The 25997-nt window shown below is 39.0% G+C and overlaps 1 protein-coding gene across 1 annotated transcript; it reads left to right on the top strand.

The window, feature by feature from the left end:
- The first annotated feature begins 12109 nt into the window (after positions 1-12109).
- Positions 12110-13063, top strand: LOC141697851 (gibberellin-regulated protein 11-like). Its single transcript, XM_074502404.1, has 3 exons — positions 12110-12305; positions 12440-12524; positions 12755-13063. Exons 1-3 carry the CDS (start codon positions 12216-12218, stop codon positions 12934-12936), a joined length of 357 nt encoding a protein of 118 aa, XP_074358505.1. The 5' UTR covers positions 12110-12215; the 3' UTR covers positions 12937-13063.
- Positions 13064-25997: the final 12934 nt, after the last annotated feature.

The raw sequence follows: 25997 nt of genomic DNA, 5'->3' as shown, positions 1-25997 counted from the left end.
ATGAAATGTTAAATTCTGATGATTTCAAAACTCAGCTTAGAGTCACTGCATTGAGTAATAAACATTTACAAGGTCTTCATTCAACTACTCATGCAGAGCTACACAAGATTCAGGAGAACTTTATCAAACAGGAACAAGTTTGGAAAATTGATAAGAAAAAGTTCTTCCAACCTACCATTGACAGGATTGCTTATATTGAGAAGACTCAAGATCATCAACAAGCTCAGATTGATGCAATTCTGAAAAATCAAGCTTCTCAGCAATCACAACTAACAGAAATCCAATCCTCAGTGGAATTGCTTCTCTCTCTTCTACTACCTGCTGATGCCAAAAAGGGGGAGAAGGTAATTAAGTCCAAATGCAAAACTAACAAGACACTGCAAGGAAAGGATGATGGAAATGATGACCAAGGATACTCTGGAATGGGTAGCGGTCATAGTCAAGGTAGAAGGTTTACATCAAGACAAGCTAGTCACATGACAAGTTCTGATACTGGGAAAAGAATAAGTTCTGCTGCTGGTAAAAAGTTAAGTTCTGATGAACTTTTAGATCTTGATGAAGAAATGTCAAGACGGTTATTTCTTCAAGAAAATCCAGGAATGGACTTGGAAAGTTTAAAGGAAGAAGAAGCCAGACTTAAATCAGAGAAAGTCACATCTAAATCTGAAGCTTCTGGTAAAAAGTCACTTCCAAAACTCAAAGGCATTGTGATCAAAGAAAGGACACATACTAAAGCAACATTGGCTAGATCACAACCACAGATAGATCCAAGATCCAAGGGTAAAGAAAAGGTTGGTGAACCTATCAAGGTTTATGTACCTCCTGAGGAAGAAGAAATTACTGATGTAAAGGATGATCTTGCTCTGACTTCAAGAAAAGTTCTTAAAACAACCTCTGACATGGCTCAAGTTGTTCAGAGTCAAGAAATTATAAGTTCTGATATTCAGAAGAAGCAAGTAACCTCTGACATAGCTCAAGTTAACTTGATATCAGAAGATAGACCAAAGACGCTCCTACCAGGATTCACTAAAGCAAAACAGACTCAATCTTTGAAGACTACTGCAAGTGGTTTTAAAGCAAGAGTAGTTACTGGAAAGGAAGCAAGAGATAAAACTGGATTGGGAAGTGCTGATGAAAGAAGAGTACACAATACTACCAATGATCTAACTTCCTTGAGTGAAACGGGTATTGGAGCAACTCCTGAGAGATTGAATCAACTGGAATCTGTACAGATGGTTTACCATACCTACTTGAAAGAATACATCATGTTGTATTTCATGACAGATGGTAGGGTTTATCATATAAGACAAAATGCCATTCCATTGAAGTATTTTGAAGAATTGGAGCATGTACTTTTCCTACTTCAAGTGGATGACAGAATAACAGGGACTGCTGCAAACTACTTAAAAGAACAGATTCAGAGACAGAAAAGGCTTTATTCTGTTAAGTCTGACAACACATATGTTCCAAAGTACAGAGATCACAATGGTGATATTGTTGATATGAAGCCTAATACTATACAGATCAGAACATATCTTGGTATTAAGGGACTTGAATTCAATCTGGAGTCTGACAAAGCTTATGTCATAAGACTAGATCAGGAGTTGAGAAAAGCAAAGATCAATGATCTCAAAGCTGCAATCTTTCAAACTGGTGAAGATACTGTAGAGCTTAAAGATGTCAAAAGGAGAATGATTGATGAACTCAGATATGCTGAGAAATGTTTATTGTAGAACTATCTCAGAACAACTCCTGACATCAGAGAGATCAGAAGATGATGAAACCAAGTCGAAGATCTACAACTGCTTAAATTCTGATATTTGTACAGACTGAAGTTGTTATCAGAAGTTGAAATTGGTAAAAGCTTTAAGGACTGTAAGTTGTAGTTATCTAGTCTAATTCTCATGCATTTGTACTTAATGTTTTTGACATCATCAAATATCTGTTAAACTTGTATATTATGCTAATTTACAAGTTAGGGGAGATTGTTAGATATATTTGATAATGTCATGGCTATTATGTTTTATGTTTAGCTTTCAGATCTTACTTGAACAGGATAAATCAGTACTTAACTGTTGATCAGTACTTATACTGGAAGTCAGGACTTAAGGATATCAGTACTTATGTTATCAGGAGATAATCATCAGAAGATAGATATCAGAACTTAAGTGTTGAAGGACGATCAGATAAGGACAGTAGCTGATTAAAGGAAAGAAGATCAAGATAAACATAAGAAGAGATATGCATGAAGAAGGAATTCTGTAAAGAATGGAATACTTGGAAGAAAAGATATCTGATTGATATATTTTAGGAAGCAGAATTATATTCCATATCAATTAGCGATTATCTTGTAACTGTGTAGTATATAAACACAGACATAGGGTTTATACTATAAGTGTTATCATATATTCGAGAAGATTATTCATTGTAACCCTAGCAGCTCTCGTGATATTTGTTCATCACTGAGAGGTAACAGTTCCATACTGTAACAGAGTTTATTGTTTCAATAAAGTTAGTTTTCTGTTACTTATTATATTAAAGTTCGATTTGATTGTATTATACACTGTATTCACCCCCTCTACAGTATGTGTGTGACCTAACATCCTGTGAATACCTTAATAGTCATCCCAGCACCTAGGCTTGGGTTACGGTATTGCATCTCAATTCCAATTGGAAGAATTAGGACACTCGTTGGAGCCATTGTATATGATGATCAGTCATAATATGATAATAGTAACCTTTTCTACTAGTAGAAGGACGACACCTTCGTATCCCGGTTATCACCCTTGCCGCATTTGGGCTACGTGTCCCATTTTTGGGTATACACATACTTCACAAGTTCCTGAGTACACTGAGTACCTTCGCCTGCGATACCTTTGGTAGTCCATCTAGCACACATAGTACCAGAGTCTACCCCTCCCTTGTCCTTTTTTTTAAAAGAATTCTATCATATCTCTAGAACTTGAACCACATCAAAGTTTCCCAAGCGTGTTGCTTATTGATAGAACAGCTTATCTCACTAAGATATAAGTGTATATATGTATATATGTACTTCCGAGATTTTCGGAGGAAGTACTAAGGATGTGAGTTGACCGTTGTCAACAGATAATTAAATAAGGGGGAAAAGTTTCTTCTTGAAACTATATTCAAAATATTAAATAAATTGGGATAATATTCACCGACGATCTGAAATTATTCGAATGATATTCTGAAATCAGGATCTATGATTTTTAAATCAATAATAAACCCTTTAAGAATAATAAATAATTAAATAATAGTCGATAAATAATTAAACCTCAAATGAGTTTACTCTCTATTTAAAATAATATTCCTCAACTAGTTTGTGTCTACATAATTAATAATCTATAATGATTAATCGGGTTTGAAATAAATATTCGTTGCAGTATACTACTCCCATAATAAAGGAATAAGTATATAGTATTTATTATTCGAACCATAAAATATAGTTGAGGTAATATGATCGTTGGGAAATCGTTTTAATAAAAGTTCGAGGTATTTTAATGTTTCGTAAGTGGACGATGAGTCCCTTTAAAACGTACTACTTTGGACTTATAATCGCCGTATAATATCACCGGAATGATTCCCGGGTTTTATTTTAAATCCCGACCGACTCTCGGTCGTATATAATATGTCACGCTTATAGCGGAATAAACATTTCACGATATATACTTATCGTACAACATCGCTATATTATGTGAAAATTCAACAACTACGTATCATGGTAAATATGGTATTTATGCAATGATAATAAAATAATCCTTTCACAACACAACAGTAAATGGAGTTGGGTTCGTAAACTTGCCTGGGTATCTCGAGGCGGAGGATGCTCTAGGTTCCGCTCGAAAATCTATAACCATAACACAATTCATTTCATTAGGTCCCGTTCTTATTTACGGCGACTCGCACTCATGTGCTACTCATTATGCACCCTCTCGACTTATACTACCCTTATTATTCCTTTAAGTCATTATTCACATTACGGTCGCTTCATTTTTCTAAGTATCTTAGGTTCATTCTTATTATCGTCGTCGGCTCCGCTTATGGATTATTACGGTTTTTACTCGCGCGGTCTCGGCTCCGATAGTTTTATAAATTTGAGAAATAATTATTTTTACTTGAAATTTTTATGGCAGTTATGAAACTCAATATGTTACTCTCTGTAAAAATTTCATTATTTATGAACACTTTTAGGTTGATCCTTTATATTTTCAAAGTTCGTAATTCGTAGCAGTTTTTGTCGCGTAAATCACTTTTAGTAAAATGGCCATAACTTTTGGTTCCGTAAATCGGAATCAAGTGATTCAAGCGCCTAAACGATCCTTATAACATTTTCTATCCTAAACAAGGATTATTTTTCAAGAAAATACAGTTTACAACTTCGGGACTTTCTGCAGAAACTTAAAGTTACGATTCGTTGGTTTTAACGGAGTTACGTTTACGATCGGGGTTTCGTTTACGCCCTAACTCTTAATACAACCACCAACAATCATCATTTCATCATCAACACACAAACTCCTCTCAATAACATCATGTTCTTGAGGCAATAACAACCAACCTTAAATCTACTTAACTTAAACATCAAGATTTCATCAATACCACTCATTGAACTAGGTTTACTACCACATACTAAATGGATCTTAAAAATGAATCTTAAATAAAGTTGGGCCAAATATTTTTACCTTTCTTAAAATCTTGAGATGTTTTATTGAGGATGGTGGAGGCTTGGAAGTGCTTGGTATGATTTTTAGAACCTAAAACCACCATTGAAATCAAGAAACATAAAGAAACCAACATACTATTCACTAGTGACTTTCTTGATTTTATTTCACCCATCAAACCTTGACAAAAAGAGATGAAAGAATTTTCTTACCTTATTTTAATTGCTAGGAAGCTTGAGAATTAATGGGATGATTTTACCATGGCTAGATTTTGAGTTTTGAAATTAAATTCCTCCTTTTTTTTCTTCAAGGGCCGAATGGAAGCATGGTGAAGGGGGGGGTATTTATACTTGCTTCTCTTGGTTGCTTCTCTTGGTTGCCTCTCTAGGTTGCTTCTAGGAAATGGGGTGTGATATCTTTCCTTGATTTTTATTCTCCTAGGTTGAATGCTAGGTTTATTCTTGTTGCAAATCTTGGGGACAAAATCTAAGTAGCTTGCTAGGTTACAAGCTAACTACATGTGTTAGCTTCCTTAGCACACTAATTTGCTAGCTAGCTTGATCATCCTATGGTTAGCTCACTATTTGATAAAGTAACCATGGTTACTTCCTTACCATGATTTAGTTAGTGCGTTATATTTATTTAATCATTTACGCGTTCGCTCGGTTGCTTAAACGTTTTCGCAATACTACTCGTAAATGGTTCGCGACATAATTCCTTTCGTATTTATTCCTTATATTTTTAATTATTATAATTGAATATAAATACGTAGGGTTTTAATCTCGTAATTATATCGTGATTCCCGTAATCCTCGATGAGTCGTAAATACGGTCGTTTTTCAAAGTTCATTTTTTTCGAAAACTAATAGCGTTTACATACACTGATTTGGTACGTATAATCGTAATATCAACTCCGAAACTCCTTTTCTCATGCACTACATAGTGTGGGCTCAAAAGTTTTTCCCGTCCGTCAAGGTTACTATTCATTAAATATTTTACAAGGTCTCAAAAATTCGAGTTATTACAACCTCCCTGGCATAAGCTTTCCTGGAGTTCTTGGATAATCCAACAGCAGTCGTTCCTCCAAAAATCGTGTTTATCACAGGTCCTCGGGGTCGTGGTCCCCCACAGATTATATTTATCACCGGTCCCCTAAGTTGGGAAATTCCGCCCCTGATCGTCTTGGTCCCTCCTACGATCTTCGAAGTTCTTTCTTCCATTATTATTCCTATCTCTTCCTTCCCTAGTGTACTTGTTCAATCTTCCTTTCCGAATAAGGAACTCTATTTCATCTTTCAGTTGCCTACATTCATCGGTGTCATGACCAACATCTTTGTGAAATCTACAATATTTGCTCTTGTCTAGCTTGGCTGGATCTTCCTTCAAGGGTTTAGGCCAACGAATATCTTGGTCTTTCTCGATTTCCATCAAGATCTGGCTTCTAGGAGCGTTAAACTTAGCGTATTCAGCGAATTTTTGTCCAGGTCCTCCCTTCTTAGGGGTTGAATCAGGGTTTTGCTCAGTTCTAGGATACTTGATCTTAGCGATATACTCCAGATTAATTTTCCGCTTCTTGCCTCCAGCGGGCTCATTGCTCATTACGGTCTTCCTCATGCTCTCTTCCATCTTGATGTACTACCCGACCCTATCTTGGAGCTGCAATATGCTCTCAGGGGGGCGCTTGGCCAAAGATATCTTGAAGAACTCATCCCTAGTTCCCTGTTGTAGTGCTATCATGGCTACCTTGTCATCAAGGTCCAGGACTTTTAAAGCTTCCTTTGTGAAACGATTCAGGTAGTCTCTCAAGGATTCCTTTGTTCCCTGCACAATGCTCATGAGGGATGCTGAACATTTCTCATGCACTCTCCCACTGATGAACTGCTTAATAAAAGCTTGACTTAATTCTCTGAAGGACTCGATAGGGTTCGGGGGCAGACGACTATACCATCTTTGAGCCATACCCTACAGGGTTTGAGGAAAGGTCCGACACTTAATAGCGTCGTTCACGGGCTGCAATAACAGTGCATTGGAGAATGTCCTGACATGATTAGCGGGATCTCCGTGCAATCATAAGCTTTGATAGTGGGCATCTTGAACTTCCTTGAGATGTGGGCATTCATTATCTCTTCAGTGAATGGTGGAGTAGGATCATCAGGATCTCCAAGGGGAAGAAGATTGCTTGGATCAGCTCTGGGGACTACAACCCTTCTTCGTGTCGGATCATCCAGGTCTATGATTGGGGGAGGATTTCTCCCACTACGTGGTAATGGAGGCCTGGGAACTTGGTGCTCCTCCAAGTCACGCTTCAGCCTTTGAATCTCAGCCTCATGTGCCTTGATTCTCTCCTACACTTCTTGGGGATTCACCCCTCGGGTGCTCCTAGGGTGTTGGTTACCATCAGCCATCGGCTCTTTGCCACCACGTCTCCTTCTTGAGTCCACTCTCAGTATAAGGACCAGAAAATTCCTGGTCCTCCGGGATAGGAGCCAAACCTTGTATGTAGGGGGTGTTTTCCCCCGCGCATCAGTCCGTCCAGCATGTCCACTTCCTCCAACCTCAGGGTAAAGGGGCATCCCATAAGGGGGGGTTAGTGATTACAACAGTTGAATATTCGTACCCAATGGGTCTAGAATTCACAGGTGTATGTAGTTGTTGAAGCTGGGGATTCGTACCTTGAGGAGCCGTGGGAATCATCCTTTGAGGTTGAGGTTCAGTTGCCCCTACCTGGGCTCCTCCTTGGGTGACGGCATAGGTTGAATACAGAGGCACCTCTACGGTTGACGAAATCGTTTGGGTTGTCCCCGCGGGTGTCCCTCCTTCAAGGACGCTACTTGTTCTCCGTGTTCTCACCATGGTTGTTGTAGTGCTTTCCCACAGACGGCACCAAATGTTATGGATCAAAAACTAAGATATAATAATTGATGTATCTATTACTAAGGAACGTTCACTTCGAGGCTCGATTTGACTGCTCTTGTATTTCGTGACTCGATCTGCCTTAACAAGATGCTTACGTACCTTGTTGATTGCCAATGATCAAGTCAAACAATATAGTTATGATTTATAGGGTGAGGCCCCTTATATAGATGTTGGGAGTCCTTGAATTGGACTAGGCTTAGGAGACTTGGTAGGCCAGTCTCAGAATCAGAATGGACTTTGGAATCCTAGGAAGTAGGAAGTTGATTTCTTATTCAATAGACCCCTTGAGGGCTGATCTACAAGGATTCATGTCCCTATTAGGATTCATATTGACAGTTGTTTTCTCCCTTACTTAATTAATTATGAAATTAATTAAATATTCAGGGTTATGGGCCTTCTTTGTTCCATCAGGCCTGATCTGGTCCATCAGGTCTGATCAATGTGTTAACCTTTTTTGGTCTGAATGTCATACATCTTCTTATTAGGCTTTTTAGCCCAAGTCATGTGTAAATAATGCAACATTAATTACGTAATCAGGATTTATTTATTCCCTATCAAAGATGCTATGAACCGTCCAGACTCCGAGAGATGGCGGAAGGCCATGAAATTCGAGATGGAATCCATGTATCAAAATAAAGTATTGACTTTAGTTGATTCACTCGAAGGGATAAAACCTATAGGGTGCAAGTGGGTTTTCAAGAAGAAAACTGACATGGATGGTAAAGTACAGACCTATAAGGTGCGACTAGTGGCAAAAGTTTTCAAACAAATTCATGGTATAGACTATGATGAGGCTTTTTCACCGGTTGCTTAGTCAAGTCATCAGGATTTTGTTAGCAATAGTTGCTTACTTTGACTATGAGATTTGGCAAATGGATGTCAAAACCGCTTTCTTTTATGGGAGTCTTGAAGAGGATGTATATATGATACAACCTGTGAGTTTTACGATCCAAAGTTTGCTAAGATAGTTTGTAAGTTGCTTCTATATATTTATAGATTGAAGCAAGTCTCAAGGAGAATGAATATTCATTTTGATAAAAAGGTCAAAGAGTTTGGCTTTATTCAAACGAAGATGAACCATATGTTTGCAAGAAGGTTAGTGGGAGCCATGTGATATTTATAGTATTATATGTAGATGAGATATAACAGATATGGAATGACATACCTTCTCTACAGACTGTTAAGACTTAGTTGAGAAATAGTTTCTCGATAAAAGATTTAGTCGATGCTACCTATATATTAGGGATCAAGATCTATAGAGATATATTGAAGAGATTAATCGATCTATTTGGAGTACATACATCGATAAAGTATTACATTATTTTATGATGCAAGAGACAAAGAAAGGATATGTTTCGATGTCTCATGGGATAGTGATTTCAAAAGATCATTTCCCCCTAAATCATTAGATGATAAGGGTCGTTTGGGAAAGTGCCAGATGCATCAACAATTGGATCTATAATGTGTACAATGCTATGTATTTATCCTGTTGTTTTATATGTTTTGAGCATGACGATCATATACCAGTCTAATCCAAGTGAGGGTCACTGGATAGTTTCATATCTACTCATGTTGTGGATGATTTGATTAATGGCTGGTGGAGGTGGAGGATTTTTTATGCTTCTTTGTCTGCCATTAGTGAATGTTCTGTGGATCTTAAATTGTTTGTGTATTAACAGCAAGCTCTGATACCAGTTATTAGGCCTTTAATGAACTGTAAGGAGGGGGTGAATACAGTTAAACAATCAAATCAAAATAACAAACACAATTTAAAGAACAGTTTTCATTATTGATGTATAAAAACTGATTGCAATACTCTCTCAAAGGATGAACAGATATCCTTGAGAGCTGCTAGGTTATGTGAATAATATAACAATGTTCGAACCACATTAAATGTAAACCTAAACTGTGCTTCTATACTGCACAGTTACACAACCAATAAGGAATCCCAATACAATACAATAAAGAATCATAATACATATTTATCTATTGATTGCTATAATAAGTAAAGTCCTACACCGACATATCTCTGCAAATATTTCCTCATTTGATATCTCCTGATTTTCAGCTTGACAATTACTGATGCAACTAAATGCTAGTGTCAAATGCTGATCAGCAAATACTTATGGTAAATGCTGATGAGGTCACCTCTATTAAATACTGATATCAAACGCTGATAAATAAATTTTGATAGTTTAAATATGGATATCATCAATTTCTTCTAACATAATGATGTAATGGTCCTTCGACTTGAAATCATTATATTTATATATGATGATTAATATACTTTGATTACATCAAAAGTTTCTTTTGACCGGTTAATGACAAAAGTGGACTTAGGGTATATTAGGAATTGTGTGAGAAATATGAATGATCTAGAAATGATTTAACCATCCTAATTTTGAAGTGATATTATTGCCCTCTTGTGTGAGCTAGACAATGAAATGCGTGACACCGCGCTCAAATATTGATTTGAAATGATATACTCATTGATCAAGAAAACCTGGATTAAATTATGAAGAGGATGACACATAACATGTCTTGAGTTTAATCTATAATATATGGTTAAAAGGATTAAACTATGTTGTACACTCTTCACGAAAGGTTTAATCGATCACTGATTTAATTATTAGTACTTGCCTAGCAATGATGTATTACTAGATGTCGCTCATTGTTTATAATTTAAATATGAGATATTTAAATTATTGTCAACGTAATAATAACCTATAGGGTCGCACAAAGAAAACTTGAAGGAATAGTTAATATAAATTTAAATTTGAATTAAATAGGAAATTTAAATTATTTATTATTAATTAAATTGGCCTTAATTAATAGAATAATTAAAATTTGAATTTACAAATATTAAAATCGATATTCAGTTGCTTGATGATTAAGTAAGACTTAATTAGATAAAAACTAGAAATTCAGATTTTTAATAACTCTAATTTAGATTAGAGTTAAAATTTGTTTTTATCTCTCTCTTATATAATCTCTTTAGGGCTGATTTATTAAAACTACGTTTTATAATAAAACCCTAACAGCAGAGAGAGAGCGGGAGAGAGAGAGAGAGATGAAGAACGAGTTCGATTCTTGGTGCTAGTACACACCTCTTCCGTACCGGCTTTCGTGTGATACCCTACGGCGTAGATCGCCCAGGCGGGATACGCGATGATCATTTCAAGTAAGGACCTCCATTAGACAACCATAATCGTAAAGTTTCTTAAGTTAAACATCTCATCCACGAATTAAATATTATTTTCACATGGATCCAATTATGAGTTTTGGATTTTTCTGGTTTTAAAATTTTAATTTTTTATTTCTGCTGTGTTTTACTGCCCCGAAACCCAACATGAACAACGGGTCAGAACCGAACGGAACCAAAACCGTAAGAACCAAGAACCGAAACAAGAAAATTTTAAGAACCGAAGCAGATCTGTTTCATTCAGAACCGAATAAAATCAACCCGAATCGGAAGAACCGAACGGAACTGAACACGAATGTGCGATGGAAATTTTATTTGTGGAAGATTGAATGAAGATTTTGTGGAAACAAGATTAAAGCTACTTGCGAAGGACTGAATGAAAATTTTGCGAAAATAAATTGAAGCTATTTTGCGGAGGATTAAATGAAGATTTTAGAAAACAAGTATGAACTTCATTAGTGGAAGATTAGATGAAGTGAATAAATTTTACACTTTATTTTTTAACAAACTAGAAAATTGGGGGCAGTTGTTACAGCATAAAATAGACAAAGATATTTTATCAGGTTATTGAAGAAAATGAGTCGAATCACCGACGAAGATCGAGTAAATTGAGCTTCAGAGAACATGTATCCGGAGCCCCGGACACGCCCTATACGGTGCTAAATATGACCGGTATCTGTTTGCGACGACTATCTACAATCAAAAGTTGCGATGAAAATCTACGATGAATGTTTTTGATAATGATGTATGACGGTCCCAACAAAGAAGGTTTACGACTGTCGTTATGGTGGAGGTTGACCATGAAAGGAGAGCATTGATGAGAAGTCCAAAAAAGAAGGAGTTTCACAACGTGGAGAGAATGAATACGATTATCAAAGAACAAATTACGGTACTCCGGTAATTTCTCAAATCACCAATCAGTGTTGCAGATCTTGATTATAGTGAAACTTAATTTTTATTAACCAAATTCTTCCATTAACACCTAGTATTTTCCTAAAATATACATGGCCCAACCAATTATTACCAAACAATAATTTCCATCAATAAACCGAAGAATATATCTTCTCTCAAAGAAATCAAAAACATTCTTTCAACATTTCATGTTAATTTAGCGAGTATGAGAAAACAGCTAATTTTTTTTTTGGCAAGTTGAAGGTATTTTTTTATACCCTTGTCTAATGTGAAGGTAGGATCATGATTGCATATTTGCATGACAGCTCATTTCTCAACTATATCATTCATTACATTTTGTTAATATATATTAAATTTATAGTCAAATTTTAGTATCTTTAGTTTGTAAGCCGCAGATAGTCAATTATATAGAACGGTGATGTTCTTGCATTTGCAATTCCTTTATACTAGTTCAATTATAAATACTTGGTGCCACCACTTCACCTCTTCATTTCATTTCTGAATCTCATGGCAATCTCCAAGAATTTTCCTGCTTCCATTTTTCTTATTATTTATTTTCTTCTAATCCTGCAATTTAATTACAGTGAAGAAATATCGGTAAGCATATATGTACTCGACTCTAGTTGCACCTTGGATATCTCATACAAAAATCTCCAATTAATTTTTACCTCCACTAGTCCACGATTATTTCTGGCGTTAATCTTGTATCATTCCGTTTTTATTATGTATAGATGAACACGAATGGCTTTGACAGTGCACCAGCATCAGCACCTTCACCTGCCCCCCTCCCTTCAAGCCCTCTTCCCCCCAAAATAGGTACATACATTACTACACAAGTTTTTATATGCGGTCTCTTGGATTTGTAACTCGGCTAAAGTTATTATAACTGGAATGTGATTGAAATCTCAATAAAAAAATGTGTTAGAGTCTCATTCTCTATACTCGAAACTATTATGATTTAATCCAAACTTTAATGTCAAATTCACGTTTATATTTGTTTATATATATACTTGTCAATGTGATAATCGATATGTGAACGAATACAGATTGTGGCGAGAGATGCTCAGAACGATGTAAATTATCATCAAGGCCTAATCTGTGTCACAGAGCATGTGGCACTTGTTGCGCTCGTTGCAACTGCGTACCTCCGGGCACCGCTGGCAACGAAGATGTGTGCCCTTGTTACGCTAACATGACCACTCATGGTGGCAGAAAGAAGTGCCCTTAATTCCTGTACACTAAAACTAAAACACACACATGTATGCGTATCTGTCATGTTACCCCGCCCAACAAAATGGGAAGAGATACCGTTTCATTTGTTGTTTCCTTCACGATTATAGTTGGTTCTTCTTGTTTATTTTGTCATTCAATATAAATTAGTACACAGCAGTGTCTTGTACTGTATTTGTTTTCAACGAGGAGCTTATTGTTTTAATTTTTAACATGTTTTGTTATATACGTAATTGTTTTTATTAGGAGTAAAACAAGTAAACTATTTAGTAGAAAAAACAGAGTCTAACTGAAGTACGATAACCAAATTTTTCATTAATGAATGAATCTTTCCCGAAATATAATTGTTGCATTTGCATCATACTACTGTATTCTATATGGAAGGACAGAAGGTGACATCTTTTTCATGTAAATAAAGTAGTTGCAACTAGTTTGATTTTTGTTGTGAATAAGAATAGAACCCTCACCTAATCTCCTAATTTTAGATTATTTTTAATTGTCATATTTTTATTTCTAATATTTTGAAATATATCAAATTTTGATTACAATTTATGTATATAATATACAATTATAATTATTTTAAAATAATTATATCATTCAAAACTATAACAAATTTATTTTATTAGTATGTAATTTTGAGTTTTCTGAAGTAGTAAACGATAATTAAAAGCGAGTCAATTTGTCATTCAAAAATCAAATATAATAATTAAAAAAACGTAAAGTACCATCTTCATTCATTTACATCAAGTATTGCTCAATACTTCTTTAATTCTTTTGCATGTTAGTTTAACTTTTGTGTACAATTTTTTATATAATTAAAATAATATTCCTTTTTAATTTTTTTTTGTAAGTTAAAATTTTAATTAAATATTTATTTAAAAAATTAAAATTATTATTCAACTGGATGGTCAAAGGGTTTAGAGTTTATGTACACAAGTCAAAGGACGTTTGCAAAAAAGAGGGAGCAAATTTGTTAGGAATAAGAACCCCTGCCGAACTAATACCAAATCACCTGTAACTACTAACTAGTAATAATTACCTAATTAGTTGTTTATTTTTTTATTTTTAATGATTAAATTGATCTAAATCTGCTAATTCTTTTATATACTATATGATTAAAAACAGTCAAAAAATAATATAAATAAAAACTAGATGTAAGCTATTTTAAATATAATTTATTGTTTTTTAAAATTACGGATAAATTTAATAAATAATGTCAAATCAAAAATTGGCCAATTGATTAGTTAAGATAACTGATTAGAGAGGGGGTTGTCAAGATTTAAAGAAATGAAGTTTAATTAAAAATATGATCAAAATTCGAGCACTAATTTTTTATTAAAAAAATGCACTAGAGACTTATGCACCTAACTTTTAGGGGCGTATTTATTTCAAATTTTAAAATATTATTAATAATTTATAAATTTTAAAAAATTTTAGTTAATTTTAATTATTGGCAGATTTTGTTGGAGTTGTTCTAAAAATTTTGTAGAGTCTTGGATATCTTATGAAATTTTTCAAAAATCTATCAAAATCTCATATACTTTCAAAAGATTTCAAGATATTAAAAATATACTAACAAATTCATCAAAATCCACCATTTTTTTAAATAAAAGAAAATCCATGACTTTTGAATATCATCATATTTTGATAGATTTTTTAAAATTCAAATCGAATGCCACCAAATTTTAATTAATTTTTTAAAAATCTAGATTGAATACACAGATTTTTTAAAAGACTTTTTTCAAATCTTTTTTGAATATCTTTAAATTTTAAAAATTATTTAAAATTCAAACTAAATACCCATAATTTTCAAAATTTATAAAAAAAATTCAAAATTTGAAACATACGCTACTATTGTAAGAAAACATCAAACATGACCATGATACCACTTGAATAGAAAACTTGGTGAGAATCATCATCTTCACACTTTTCTTATAATGAAGTTTCTTCCGGTAAACATGTTTTTATTCTGATAACTACGTCAAATTATAGCAAGTAACAAGCTCTATATAGGTACAACTATCAAATTAATTAAACTTGTGATTGTAAAGAATGCAGGCCCGCCATTAAGTGGATCTTATTTTCAGTCCGACTCACAACCAGATCAGGTAGAAAAGCTTTCTGAAAAGAATTTGAGGAGGTATCAGCTTCACAACAAGCTATACAGTTGATCCTTATTCATATCCTGATAGGGTATAAGAGACCGGCTAGAATTCAACCTCGATCTAAAGAATATCAGGCTCGATCGATGAACCAAGACCTGCCTCTCCCAGAACAATCAAGTACAGAGACCAGACCCAGGGCCATCCCATGACCCAGATCCGGATCCGGATCCAACCCGGGACCTGGACCATCTGCCTACCTGGATCCGGATCAGGGCCAAAATCACCATGAGGGGGGCCCAACAAACACATGCACATCCCACAACCCGCCAAGGAATGGTACGTGGGCACGTGACGGTGACAGTTATCAACAACCAACATACCAGACAAGCACGGCGTGTGTCAGAAGGCCGTTAGGACACCCTGGAGGTGGTCCTCCCCTGGACACGTGTAAGCAATCCACCCAAGCCAGGCGTCCTCTGCTCCCAAGATCCAACGGCCCTGATTTAGAGGTAACAACCCCTAAACCCTACCTTTGGATTATATATACCCCCAAGGGTGAAGGGTTTAGGGGTTAGAAAAATATTCACACAATCACTCTCTCACACTCATATCCATACACACACACAGCAACCTCTCTATTGCATACATACATCTTCATCTTCTCCAAAACCCTGTTATTATTCTTACACCGGAGGCGCCGTGGAAGCCAAACCCCCCTTCTGGTGTTGTTTTGCAGATACCCAACCAGCAGCTACACCTCATTAACACCCCGAAGGTCCAGGAACGGCGTCGGACGGAGCCGCCCGCTCACCGGAGTTATCATTTGGCGCTAAAAGGAGGGGCCGCTCCATCATTGGGTCTCGGTGCCCCTAGATTCACCTTCATCATCAAACTCTTAAGAGAGTCCACATCTTAAACCTGTAAGAGTAAAAGCAACCATACCCTTTCTTGAATATGAATGTTGTTCACGTTTGTATGAGCTAGTTACTTTAGGCCACGTTTGTGTGAGCCCGCTCTCGTTTGTTAATCTTGATTGTTTGGAGTTTGATAATCTTGATAATCTTGAAGCTTGGGGTTTGATAGTCTTGATAGTTTTATAACCCAGAACTGCTTTAGCTTGCATATTTTCTTTGTGTTCTAGAGCCTGCTGTTCTTGTTCAATAGTATTGTTAGCAAAGCCCAGAAAGTTTGTTTGCTGCTATTCTGGAAATTTTTTGTAATCTTCAAAAAAGCAACCTTAGATCCATATTTTTAGCCTCAAATCTTGGTCATTTGTTTGTACAATTGTGGTAATGGCAAGACCAGGAAAAAGTACGGTTGGTAGGCCCTCCGCCAGTACCCATATTCAGGAACAGGACCCCTCTCAAGCTCAAGAGCCTGGAGGAGACAGGGAGACCCTCCAGGAGCAACCACTGACGCAGCATACCCCGGTCAGGGACGCCAGAAATGTCATAGAGCTCAATTAGTACAAGTACACCAATGTTTCAGTTGTAGAGGAGCATATGGCTAACTTAACAAGCCATGAGCTTGCTGAAGCAATCAGGCTCTACAGAGATGAACAAGCCCGGCTCCAGATAGAATATGAACAAGATGAGGAGCAAGAAGAGTCCGGGGATTCTCAGCAATCCAGGAGATCTGTCTTTGACAGAATTGGGGCTAAGGCAAAAAAGAGTCAGAAAGAGCCTAGTAAGAAGGAGATGGAAGCAACCAGAAAGAAAAAATTGGAATAAATGAGGGAACAGATAAGAAGAGAAGAAGAGCCAAATCTTGAGCAAAAAATTCAGAAAAGAATGCAATTGGAAGAGGAGAGGCTCTTGGCTAAAACAAAAGGCAAAAGAACTCGGAGGGACCCTACCCCCGAGCTGATTTCTGACGATGAAGAGGAGTGGCAGAAGGACCTAAAAGACATGATTTATGAGCTCTAGAGAAAAATGGAGAAAGATTCCGGGTTGGAAGTTGGGGAGACCCTCACACCCTTCAGTCACTCCCTAGAGATCACCCTCGACAGAAGAATCTCAAGCATTACAACTTTGACACTTTCGATGGATTGGGGGATCCGGAAGAGCACCTCAATTACTTCGAACAAATAGCTCAGATATATTACTACAAAGACCTAACCAAATCCAGATTCTTCGCCTCGACCCTCAAAGGGGGGCTCAAATATGGTTCAGCAGGATCCCATCAAGAAGCATTCACTCCTGGAAAGAATTCAGAGGAGCCTTCCTTAGAAGATTCAGAGTCAATAAGACACATGAAATGCACATGTGTCACCTTGAAACAATCCGCCAATATGATAATGAAGCACTCTCAACTTATATGCGGAGATTCCAGGAAGCCATCAACAAAGTCTCGAACCTTGATGAGAGGGAGGCTCTAAGCATATTTCGAAGGAACCTGGATCCGGAACATAATGAGAGGTATATTGTAGAGCTGATAAACAAAGAGCCATAAAGCCTAGATGTTGCCTACTCTATGGCGGCCAGGTTCATAAAGGAGACATATGTCCTTCAGGCGATGAGAATGACTCGGAATGGAGGATCCAGGAACAAATCTTCTGATGACCGACCGAAAGGGGGTTACCATCAGGAGAAAAAGTTCAAACAAAGCAACCAAACACAGCAGACCAATATTGTGCAAAACACTCCAATATTTCAAAGACTGGGCCCTAAAACAGAATCTAAAAGCGATCCCGGTCCACCTAGGCAAGACAGAGAGCCTAGAAAAGACCCATACTAGACACCACTAAACAGGACCCGGGAAGAAATACTGAAGGAGATCAAGGGAAAGCCATTCTATTATCCTCCAAAGCCCATGTAGACTCCCCCGGAGAGCAGGCCTTATAACAGGCAGTGCGACTATCATGAAACCCATGGACACAAAACTGAAAATTGTCTCTCTCTCAAATACTTCATTGAAGATCAAGTTAAGAAAGGTAACCTAAATCAGTACATCTCCCGGGAGACAAATCAGAGAGAAGAAAGGCAAAGGAAAGGTAAGAATGTAGTAAATGTGGTCCTAGGAGGGTCGCACTCTCCCCCTAGGAGCCCGAGCTCAGGAGATGAGGTATTCTTCTTCCAATCCTACCCAGAGATGATGATCTCGTTCAGCAGCAAGGATTATGAAGGGGTCAACCCGAATCACAACGAAGCCTTGGTGGTAACACTTGATATTTTTGACAACGAAGTAAGAAGAATGCTGATAGCTAATGGATCTTCAGTAAATATACTTTTCAAGTATACTGTGGACCGGATGAAGTTTGGGAGCGTACGCTCCAATGAATGCCAAGAGGACCCTCTGTATGGGTTCGGGAACAACTTGGTCCCGATCCAGGGAACCTTATACTTGCCAGTGATATTTGGATCGGCCCCAAACCAAGTTACCCATGTAATAAAGTTCTACGTGATCAATACTCCCTCATCCTATAACGGCATAATCGGGCGCTCAGCCCTGACCAGGATCCAAGCAATCACCTCCATATCACAGCTGAAAATCAAATTTCCAACACCAACCGGAGTAGAAGAAATCAAGGGAGACTATGAGGTAGCTGAAAGATGTTATAGCCAGGCTCTGGTAATGGCTGAAAGTCATCAGGACAACAAGAAAAAGGCCGTGGTACTTCGGAAACAACAAAGTATTAAGAAACATCGCCCCCACTCAAGGGATGATGCGAGAAAAGAAGTTCAGATCATAGAGTCCCTCCCAGATACAAAAGCAACCAAACCAAACTCGAAAGAACAAAAAAGCAACCAAGTCACAGGAGAGATTGAACAAAGCTTAGGCCTTGGCCAGACTAATCCTACTGTGCAAGCAACCAACCATGAAACAATTGAAGTAGGGGAAAGCAACCAGAAAGAGATGAAAGCTCAGGGTCAAAATATGAAGAAGAATACGGAGGCCCGGATCCAGCAGTTGGTATCAAATATGGATCAATCTAAAATAGAGGCTGCTGTAGAAACAGAAACAATTCTGATCAATGCAAGCGATCCTTCTAAGAAGATAAAGATGGGATCCGGACTCGAGGCTAATTTCAGAAGAGACTTGGTATCACTGCTCCAAGGGTACTCTGATATATTTGCTTGGACCCCAAGAGACATGCCCGAGTTGGATGAATCCATAGCAATGCACAACTTGGATGTCAACCCCGAGAGGAAACCAGTCAAGCAAAAGAGAAGAAATTTTGCCCCAGAGAGGCATAAAGCAATAGATGAGGAAATTGAGAAACTACTCAAAGCCGGGATAATATGCGAAGTCAAGTACCCATAATGGTTGGCGAATGTTGTGATGGTGAAAAAAGCAAACGGGAAATGGAGAATGTGTATAGACTACACAGACTTGAACAGTGCATGCCCTAAAGACCCCTACCCCTTGCCAAATATTGATCAATTGATCGAAGCAATGTCCGGGCACGTAATGCTGAGTTTCATGGACGCCTACTCGGAATACAATCAGATAAGATGAATCCCAAGGATATCCTAAAGACAACCTTCATCACCCACAGGGTGGTCTATTCCTATGTGATGCTGCCTTTTGGACTGACCAATGCGGGAACAACCTACCAGAGGGCAATGAATAAAATCTTCAAAGACCAAATTGGAAGGAACCTGGAATACTATGTCGACGACATGATTGCAAAGTCTACAAGCATCCCCGGGCACATAGGAGACCTGAGAGAATGCTTCGACAACTTGAGAAAATACTTACTCAGGCTCAATCCAGAAAAGTGTACATTCGGAGTAAGGGCAGGAAAATTTCTTGGATTCATGATAAACAACCAGGGAATTGAAGTCAACCTAGAAAAGATAAAGGCAATCCAAGAAATGAGGCCTCCCAGAACACTAAAAGATGTGCAAAAGCTAGCAGGGTCACTGGCTACACTAAGAAGATTCATCTCAAAGTTAGCTGAGAGATGCCTACCCTTCTTTGACCTGTTAAAAGGAGCAACCAACAAGAGAGAAGTTAATTGGACCCCAGAATGCCAAAGCGCATTTGAAAAAATCAAAAGGTACCTTTCTCAACCCCCTGTGTTAACAAAAGCCCAACCCGGGGAACCCCTATACATTTACCTATCAGCAGGGGCCCTGGCAGTTGGAGCAGCCTTGATCAGGGAAGAGAATGGAAAACATCAACCAGTTTATTATGTGAGCCAAGTTCTAAAAGATGCGGAGACCCGATACCCAAGGCTAGAAAAGTTTGCTTTTGCCTTGGTTACAGCATCCAGGAAGGGAAATACGGGTGGTAACTAACCAACCCTTAAGGAAGATAATACACAAGCCAGATATCTCAGGAAGGTTGATAAATTGGGCAGTTGAGCTGAGTCAATTTGAGTTTTATTCCAAGAACAGCAATCAAAGCCTAGGCTCTAGCCGATTTCATCATAGAATGCAATTTCCCGGAAGAAGAGCATGTGCCCATGAGCATTGACCCTGGAAGAAACATTGATCAAGACATAGGAGCCTGGGCTCTCAAAGTCGATGGTTCTTCAACGAATGAAAGATCAGGAGCCGGGCTCATCCTAAGGAGCCCCGAAGGATTCACAATCCAAACAGCAATCTCCTTTGGCTTTTCAGCAACAAACAACCAAGCGGAATATGAAGCCCTGATAGCAGGATTGAAGCTAGCAAAAACCCTAAGGATCCAGGATCTAAAAATCTACAGCGACTCGCAGATCGTAGTAAAGCAAACAAACGGCGAGTACATAGCCAAGGATCCAGTCCTGGCCAAATACCAGGCCCTGGTCCAAAGCTACCTTGCCTTGATACCAAAAACTCAAGTCATCCAAATCTGCAAAGAGGAGAATTCAGAGGCTGATACACTATCTAAACTTGTTCAAAATTCATCAGACCTAGATTGCTCCGTCTACTTCAAAGAATTACAGAAACCAAGCATATAGTCTGAAGAGGTCATGGAAATAGACAACAGCCCGAATTGGATGACTCCATTTATCAACTACTTAGAGAAGGGTGAGCTCCCGGAAGATAAAGGGAAGGCTCAAAGGTTAAAAGCCAAACCTTCAAAAAATTTCATCGAAGAGGGTATACTCTATCGCCAGACCTTCTCCTCCCCAATCCTAAAGTGCATAGGCCCAGGGGAGGCACAGTACTGTCTTATGGAAGTTCATGAAGGAATATGCGGGGATCACATGTCCGCAAAGGCCCTAGCTCACAAAATCATAAGACAGGGGTACTACTGGCCTACTATCCACCAGGATGCAATGGAATTCGTGAAAAAATGCAAGGAATGCCAACTATTCAGCAATGTCACCCGGATGAACCTAGTCCTACCCTCCTCAGTCTTGTCACCAATCTCATTTGCTGTATGGGGCATTGATATCATGGGACCCTTCCCTAGGGCCAAAGGAGACCTCAGATACTTGCTAGTCTCAATCGATTATATGACAAAATGGGTAGAAGCAAAAGCCATGAGAATAATAAACCAGCAAGATTGCATCAAATTCATGGACAACATCCTGATGAGGTTCGGGATCCCGAGAGTACTGGTCTCAGATAATGGCCCACAGATCGTTGGTTCAGAATTTGAATCCTACCTTCAAGAACAGGGTATCTAACATAAGAAATCATTTGTAGCCTACCCTTAAGGGAATGGCCAAGTTGAAGTAACCAATCGAATACTTCTCCGAGGAATAGAGAAGAGGCTCAGGGAAAGCAAAACTAAATGGCCAGAAGAATTGTCTAATGTACTCTGGGCATACAGAACAAGCCCCCGAACAAGCACATAAGAAACCCCCTTCAAACTGGCTTATGGGACTGAAGTTATGCTACCAATTGAAGTAGGATCCCCCTCCCATCGAGCAATAAATTTTGATGAGATAGCGAATGAGGAGGGGCTCAGAACAAATATTGAGCTAATTGATGAAGTCCGATACCAGGAGGTGGCAAGAATGGAAAAGTATAAGGAAAAAACTAAAGAGCACTTCAGCAAGAAGTCCCGGGTCAAAAACTTCCAGGTTGGAGACCTGGTTCTTCGAGATACGGAAGCCTCAGATCCCACCAACACTGGGAAGCTAATGCCAAGGTGGGAAGGCCCATATAAAGTCAAGGAAGTTCTAAGGCCAGGAACATACAAGCTCATGAACATGGATGAATCTGAGATCCCAAATACATAGCATGAACTCAGCCTCAGAAAATTTTACCAGTAGAAGAAGCAACCAAAAGCAACCAAAACTTGTAGCCTATGGCAAGCAACCAATCTATGATCCTATATTTTGTATGAAGAAAATTTCAATTCAATGAAAAGAATTTTCCTTTCTTAGAAATTTATTACTTTTAAATTACTGGTACAAAAAGCAAAAAACAATCCGGTTTTAGTCTTATAACCAGGTTCGAAGCAAAAAACAAAAGCAACCACTATTTCCTTAGAAAAGTTCATAGTAAATAGAGCAATCATCGATCCGGATATGGTATCATACCCAGATTGAAACCAAATTTTAAAGCAAAAAATCAACCCGGATAAGCATTCGAATCCGGATTGAAAACAACCATTACGTACGAGGATTATTTTCCAAGTACATAAAGCAAACAAACAAACATCAATTCGGGTTAGTATCATACCAAGATTGAAAGCCAAACATCAATCCGGGTTAGTATCATACCAGGATTGAAAGCCAATTTAAAAGCAAAAATCAACCCGGATAAGCATTTGAATCCGGGTTGAAAGGATTATTTTCTAAGTACATAAAGCGAATAAAAAAGCATCAATCCGGATTATTGTCAAACCCGGATAGAAAGTAATTTCAAAAGCATATATCAAAAATGATAAGCACTCAAATTCGGATTGATTTACCATAAGAAAAACAAAGTCAACCCGGATTACGCTTCATACCCGGAACAATCCGGCTATAAACCCAATCCCGGTTGGGGGCCATAACCACAACCCGGATCAGGATCATTTACGCAATTGACCCATGATCCGGATTGTTCATAAAAGTAAAAACTCCCGGATGAAGTGTCCCACCCGGACCAGAAGACAAGCAAATATTTTCTACGATGGAAGAAAAATAAAAGGAAACATAATTAAAACTTAGAGCAGGATCCGGATTGCCACCAATCCGGAACAAATCCAAATATTACAAATTGTTCAAAATACAAAAATCAGAAATCCATGCAAAAGGAAAATTACAGGAGCTGGGCCCGAGAAGCTTATTAAAGCTGGTCCGGATCTAGAGGAAACTGAGGCAGGGGCCGTCATAAGGTTCTGGTTCCCCTTACCCTGCTTGACTACAGCCTTCCCAGCCAGGAACTCCTGGATGAAGCTCTCCCAGGATGCCAAGGGATCGGTCTTTATATGAGTTCAGCAACAACCCAGGATCTGCGGACCTCAGGCACCCCGGCTTGGGCAACCTCGAAGTCATAGACATCACTGGCCTTGAATTCGGAAATTATAGCCTCCTTATTCAAGTCTTTCTTGGCAGCAAGTTCAGCTTTCAGCCTCTCTACCTCCTTGGCAAGCCCCTCGGCCCGGTCCTCTGCATCCTTCAACTTCTCATTCAACCCGAATTCAACAGTCCGAAAGCTCTCGCGGGCCTCCTCCAGCTCTCCCTGTAAACTATCAGCCCGTATTTTCTCAACGTTAGTCCGGTTGTTGGCCTCCCGGATCTCGGTAAAAGCGACATTGGAACAGATAGATATGGCACTCCCGAGCTGAGAAGAGACAAAAAGAAACTAAGTACAGAGTAAATTGGGGAATATAATCCGGGACTAAAAACTTGGAAATTCAGTAATTACCTGCCCCCATTGCCCAGTTACCCTCTTCAAGGCGGTAGCCATGCTGTATCCCTCAACCTCCTCCCAGTCATCTTTGGAAGGGATACTGGACATGAACCCGGCTAGGTCGACCAGAGATTTGGTACCTATCTTCACGGCATCTCCATCTGGGCCTCTGCCTTCCGAGTCGCATACAACCCGGTTGGAAACCACAGCTTTCCCTGGGGGGGCTTGGTCGAGACGGACTTCCTTTTCTTCCTCGGGGGATCATCACCACCCGGAATCTCCTGGACCTCAAGCTCAGACTCGTGGCCGGATCCGGGATGTTCTGAGGAACGGAAGATTCGGCTCCTCCCTCAATATCTGCGGAACCAGATCCGGGACCCGGGGCCCCCTTACTCGTCTTAAAGGCCAAGCCGAGAGTGTTGAATGCCGCAGCGTAAGCAGAAGAAGATATGATTTTGAGGACATTACGGTTGAAATGAGGCAAACCTGCAGAAATGAAAGAAAAGGAGATCAAATCCCGGATCAAAGGAAAACATCTTATGCAAATAGGTTACAAGTAAAAAAGCAAACTGGACTTTGATCCGGATCATCAAGCAAAATAAGAGACCCGGATCAAAGGCAAACATCTTATGCACATAGGTTACAAGTAAAAAAGCAAACTGGACTTTAATCCGGATCATCAAGCAAAGCAAGGGACCCGGATCAAAAGCCAACATTCTATCCAAATGAGTTACAAGTAAAAAGAAAAAGGAACCATAATCCGGATCATCAAGCGGGGCGAGGGATCCGGACCAAGGGCAGCATAGATTAAAGAAAAACTTATAGCCAAGATTAAAAAGCAGCTTATGGTTCATAAATGTGTCCCAAGTCGGCTGGAACTCGAGAGAATCGCAGAAACGCCTGATCTGAGAAACAGCCCGGCCTTCAAGCATAGCCGGGTTGAACTTAGTTTGAACTCCCTTAGTTGTAAAATAGGGGAGATAAGCTAAGTCATATCCCTTCAACAGGATAATCTCCCCATTCCAATACTTCAAAGAAGACTGGTGCATAATTGGCTTAGCTCTACCCGGACCAAAACCGCACTCCGCGGCCCGGAACCTAATCTCGTAGAAAGGTTTCTGAGTGGATTTAGAGAGATAGAAGATCTGGTGGAAGAGCTTCAAAGTCGGCAGGAATCCGGATTTATTGCAGCAAGCGATAAACCAGGTCATCGACTTTATCCCATTCGGAGTGATTTGCATCGTGGATATCTTGTACACATGCTTCCAGAGGTGTTTGATGAACATGTGGCACCGGGGGCTCCACCCGGATCTAAGATGTTCCATCCAGACCGGAACAAAGTCGTCTTTCGGCCGGTGATAGATCCTTTCATGGGGTTCCGACCATCTCCGCTCAATATCGGGCGTCAACTGGAAAGCAGCCCGGACAGCCTCATTCATCTCATCCGGATCCGCCTCAGAGAACGAATCCTTTAGCTGGTAATGATCCCGGCTTATGGTAAACTCTGCAAACATCCTCTCGAGAGCCTCCTGGTTGTAAACCCCGGGGTGACCGTTAGGCTGTCTATCATACCTGACCCTGCTGTAATAGACCTCGTTCTCAATCTCCGCGGGCTTCTCGACAAAATGGTACTTTACGTCAATCCAATAACCCTCAGGAGTGAAGGGAACCGAATTTCCCGGGATCTTTTTATACCTAAATTTCGAGATAATCTCAGAGGAAGGGGATGCTTTCTTACCCATCTCTTCCCAGATCTGCGTCCTCTCGTTTGAATCAGAATCGCTCTCCTCGCCACTAAAACCCGGGTAACAGTTTAAAGCTCTCCTGGGAAGCCTCTTGATCCGGACCATATACCTATTAAAATGAAAGTCAGTTAGCCTGGGCCCTACAGATTTTATTTGTCTTTCTAAGAGGTCCGGATCAAGTACGTTATGTTAGTTTTTCCATAACCTAATGATCCGGACCACCAATGCAAGTCCAACCCGGATAAACATCAACGATCCGGATCATGTTAACTATAAGCCAAAAAATTTGAAAATCATGGACCCGGATCCCGGTGGCAAGCACCCCGATCCGGATCCATAGCAACTAAAAACAACTTGAAAAACCAAAGTCATATAATCCTACCTAAAGAGCAACCCCGGATCCGGACCTTACACCCCCTACCCGGATCCCCACTAAAACCCAAACCCAAAAACAACAACTTCAAGAATCACAACAGCAAAATA

The sequence above is a fragment of the Apium graveolens genome, chromosome 11, assembly GCF_009905375.1.
Source record: "Apium graveolens cultivar Ventura chromosome 11, ASM990537v1, whole genome shotgun sequence".
Classification (NCBI taxonomy): Eukaryota; Viridiplantae; Streptophyta; class Magnoliopsida; order Apiales; family Apiaceae; genus Apium; species Apium graveolens.
Note: the sequence above shows the minus strand (reverse complement) of the source record. Positions and strands in the feature narration are given on the sequence as shown.

Bases quoted from the DNA above. Each gene is read 5' to 3' on its own strand.
- LOC141697851 (XM_074502404.1), top strand. From the start codon at position 12,216: ATGGCAATCTCCAAGAATTTTCCTGCTTCCATTTTTCTTATTATTTAT. The intron at 12,306-12,439 runs GTAAGCATATAT...TATTATGTATAG, and splicing joins ATTACAGTGAAGAAATATCG to ATGAACACGAATGGCTTTGA. The intron at 12,525-12,754 runs GTACATACATTA...GAACGAATACAG, and splicing joins CCCTCTTCCCCCCAAAATAG to ATTGTGGCGAGAGATGCTCA.